The 4,430-nt window shown below is 32.8% G+C and overlaps 1 protein-coding gene across 1 annotated transcript in view; it reads left to right on the top strand.

Annotated features, from left to right (window-relative positions):
* Nucleotides 1-1,400: 1,400 nt before the first annotated feature.
* Nucleotides 1,401-4,430, top strand: part of LOC107854870 (BTB/POZ domain-containing protein At2g04740) — a 9,613-nt gene continuing 6,583 nt past the window's right edge. Inside the window, exon 1 of the mRNA XM_047393871.1 lies at nucleotides 1,401-2,102. Coding sequence (XP_047249827.1) covers nucleotides 1,502-2,102 — 601 coding nt within the window. The 5' untranslated portion in view covers nucleotides 1,401-1,501. The remainder of the gene's footprint in view (nucleotides 2,103-4,430) is intronic.

The raw sequence follows: 4,430 nt of genomic DNA, 5'->3' as shown, positions 1-4,430 counted from the left end.
ATTTTCGTAGGTAAATCCCCAAGACTAAATCCCCAACTTAATTCCCAGCAAATAATCCCCAACTAATTTTCCAGGTAATAAAATCTGCCACAAAAATTTCCATCAAAATTTCTCTATGTAAATCCATAGGATAAATTACTTGAGGATTTTTTTATAGATTAAAAATATATACATATTTATCTATTTTCTTGTAGATTTACCTAGAAATAAAATATCCACCGATATATTTTCCCAGATAATGTCGCAAGAACAAATTTTGCACAATATGACGCCAAATTTACCTTCAAAATTTATTGGGAATATATAGTTCGCAGGTAACATATTATAATGTTGAGGAATTTAAAATTTTTGCAGGTAAATCTACATATATTTTTTGTGATATTTTTTTCTAGGTAAGATCCCCATGTAATTGACAGTTTTCTAGTAGTGATTCCATCTTCCTCCATGTATCACAAGTAGAGGATGTAAACTATCATCATCCTTTTTAATTCAGATTCAAAAAAAATCTTATACTAATATTATTTTTTTAAAAAAAAATAGAGACAAATATGGCGAAATGATTTAAAAGAAAATAGTGAAGAAGAAGAAAAGATCAATGTTCTGATAATGAAGATTTGAGGAAAAAATGATATGTTATTAGTGAAGGAGAGAATTGTTTGTGAGAGAAAAAAAAGGGATACTTGATATCCTGATAATAACTGTTATTTTTTTTAATTGGCAGGAAATTATTTTTTCCTTATATGTAATTTATATTTTATTTTTTATATTAATTAAAAAAATAATTTATTTTCTTTTCTTAAATTATTTTTTACTATAACTTGCAGAGTTGGAAATATTGCAATAAGTTGCAATTTTCAATAAACGTTATTTGGATTTTTCTCCCTTACTTTTTCCCCTTTTCTGTGAGCTGCCAAATTAAGGTAATTTCCTAACTAATAAAGTTGAGCCCATCATTAGGGAAATGAAGTCTGCCCAAGAAAGCCGAAGGGTGACAAATGACAATACTAGCCATAAACCGAGGACACTCCCAATTTTGCCACTATTTTCCTTGTCATCCCTTCAGAGTGATTTTGATAAAGTGTATAAGAATAATGTAAAATATAATATATTATTAATATTTATATTAATAATATTTGTATTAGCTATACTTGCATTAGTTATGCTTATATTTTTTTTATGCAGTATTTAATTCGATATATTAAAAATAATATAAATTATATAATTTTAATTTTTTTTTATACAATACTCTCAATATATATGTTGAAAAAGATATAAATTTTTTTTTTGAGGGATAATAGTATCTTTAAGTATGTTAATGCATGCATTAGATTCATTGTATTACTAATGCCATAGATTTTGAGATATTAATAATATATATCTCAATACACAATATAGTATATAACTAATATAAGCAATAGTTATGCATAAGATAAACAGATATACATATTACTAATTCACATTACACTAATACAATAATTAACTTTCTAATAGACTCTGCCTAATGCCTCGCTTGTTTCACACAAACTTTCTTCATTTTCTTCCTTGCTCCTGCACTCCTCGATCTTTGGAACTAACACCTAAACCCCTCAAATTCAAATACCCAATTCACCCAACAACAACCACCTTAAACAAACCAAACAAACTTCATTTCACTAATCCCATGTCTGAACTGGACGACATCTTTTTAGACGCCGATGATTTCAACTCAAGTTTACCATTAAAGAAAGTCCCACACGGCGACGTCTTCGAAGCATCAAGAGCCGGAGACGTCGACCGTCTCAAGTACCTTTTGGAGTCTGGCGTTAACGTAAATGCTAGAGACCAATGGGATTCAGTAGCCCTTTATTATGCTTGTCTTGCTGGTCATCTTGACGCGGCACGAATGTTACTGGAAAATGGGGCTATTTGTTCTGAACATACTTTTGATGGTGATCGTTGTCATTATGCTGCACTTAATCTTAAGGTTAGGAAATTGCTTAAGGCGTTTGAAGCGAGGCCTCCGCCACTTGGACCTTTGCAAGGGGCGTTGAGAGATACTTTCTTGGGTTGCTTGGGTAATAGGAAGTTTTTGGAAGAAGCTGAAGGGCAAGTGGCAATTTTGGGTATGTGTGGATATTGAGCTTTGTATTGTGTTGTAACTTTTTGTATTTGATTATTGTTACCTCGATAAATTGGAGTTGTGTTTGGCCATGAAGACGAATTGTTTTTGAATTTTTGTGAGTAATCTGGAGTGAAAACGACTTTTTTGTGCTTTTTATTGTGTTGAAACTTTTATTGATATGCCTCAATACTGAATAATTTGGGATAAAGTATCTTCTTTTTCTCTGGAAGAAGTGGAAGAGTGCATAGAGATTTTATAGGTACTGGAGGAAAGGGAAAAGGTCTAACTTTGAGTCTGAAGTATGGAGTACTCTTGGTTTTTTATTAGGCCTAACCATGGCATCTAGGTGAAGGACTTAAGTTTTAGCTGATTGTTTTTCATATCTACTATCTTTTGATCTATAAAGAATCCTGTTCGCCAACCTCGGGCCATAGAACAACAAAACAACAATATCCCCCGTGTGGTCCTACAAATTGGGGTCTAGGGAGTGTAGCGTGTACATAGACCTTACCTCTATGTCAGAGGTGAGATAGAGTGGTTGTTTCCTCAAGACCCTTGGTTAAAGACAAAAATAGTCTAAAAAGACGCAATGGAAGTACAAGAGACAATAGATAGTAACAAAAATAACAAATAGTAGAGGAACAATACTACAACAAAATAATATCTTCTACTCGAACTACACGAAACAATTGATATTGACGGAAATTGAAGAACAAAAAACTGCAAGAGTAGTCCTACCACTACTGGTAAGAGCAACAAGACAATGCACTCCTACATGCCAGTATAGACACACTCCTACCTGCTAATCTTCCACCCTAGTTCGTGTCCTCCACACCTTCCTATCTAAGACCATGTCATCTCCTCATCGGTAAGCTGCAACTACCCCATATCTGGTGTAATTCCCTCTTTTCAATACTTCTTTGGTCTACCTCTTTCTCTTGAGTCCATTCATAGCCAACCTCCAATACCTCCGCACCGGGACCTTCATGCATCTATTCATCACATGTCCAAACCATTTCAACCTCATTTCTCGCGTCTTGTCTTCCACCAGAGTCACTCTCATCTTGTCTCGGTTATCCTCTTTTTTAATCCTATCTCTCCTATTATACCATACATCCATCGCAACATTCTCATCTCCGCTACTTTTATCTTTTGAATGTGAGGGTTCTTGACTGGCCAACCCTCCACCCCATACAACATAGCTAGTCTAACTTCCACTTTGTAGAATTTGTATTTAACTTCCGGCCATTCTAATATGGAAATTACCCGCCTCGTGTTCTTTTTTTTTTTGTAAAAGATGGGGCAGCAAAAAAGGGTTAAAATGACTCTCAATGGATTGAAATACTTTCAATAGCTTTCAATAAGCTTTCAATAATTTTATTAAGCATTGGAAGACTTTAAATAGCCAACATAAAGCACACAGTGTGCATTATTTGAAATTCAAAATCCTAAAGTTTCTCAACAACTAAAACAATATAATATAAATTTAAAATTCAAAATCATTTTAATTCTAAACAACTTATTAACTAAAATTTACTACACTAACTAAATCAATTTTCAGCACTCCTTCTACTGCAATTTTAAAAACTGCTCCTCCTTAATTTTTGCTCTGGCAGTGGATGTTGAATTTTTCAATTTTTTCGTACTTTCACTTTTTCTTTTTGATATTGATCTTTCTCTTCTTTCTTTTGATTTTTTGCTGAAAAAACACCATCAATAGTCTTGTCTTGTTTGAAAGTACTTTCATAGGTTTTGCAAAGTGTTGTAAGGATTCTTCATTCATCAAAACATCACATAAAGGATCACTTCAAGATGTGATTTCTTCACAAATCAAATTTGATAGTTTTTGTCGGTGAGAATTTTTGGGGCATTCAAAGAGATCTGCTTGACATCTTTTTGGTTGAAAATAGTCCTACGCTTTGAAAATAAGCACGAGTTGAAAATGATAGCCTCGACGAGTTAAAATAAGTAGTCCTGACGGGTTAAAAAGGTAGCCCTTACGGGTTAAAATTGATATGGTAGCGCTTTGGAAGAACTCACAGATCCCGTAAGATCAATAAGGCTCTGATACTACTATTGCTTTTTTAAAAAAAGATGGGGCAACAAAAAGGGGTTAAAATGACTCTCAATGGATTGAAATACTTTCAATAAGCTTTCAATAATTTTATTAAGAATTGAAATATTTTAAATAACTAACATAGAGCACACAAGGTGCATTATTTGAAATTCAAAATCCTAAAGTTTCTCAACAACTAAAACAACCTAATCTAAAATTTAAAATTCAAACTCATCTTAATTCTAAACAACTTATTAACTAAAATTTACTGCA

The sequence above is a fragment of the Capsicum annuum genome, chromosome 7, assembly GCF_002878395.1.
Source record: "Capsicum annuum cultivar UCD-10X-F1 chromosome 7, UCD10Xv1.1, whole genome shotgun sequence".
Classification (NCBI taxonomy): domain Eukaryota; kingdom Viridiplantae; phylum Streptophyta; class Magnoliopsida; order Solanales; family Solanaceae; genus Capsicum; species Capsicum annuum.
The sequence above is the reverse complement of the archived record's forward strand: the minus strand, read 5'-3'. Positions and strand labels throughout refer to the sequence as shown.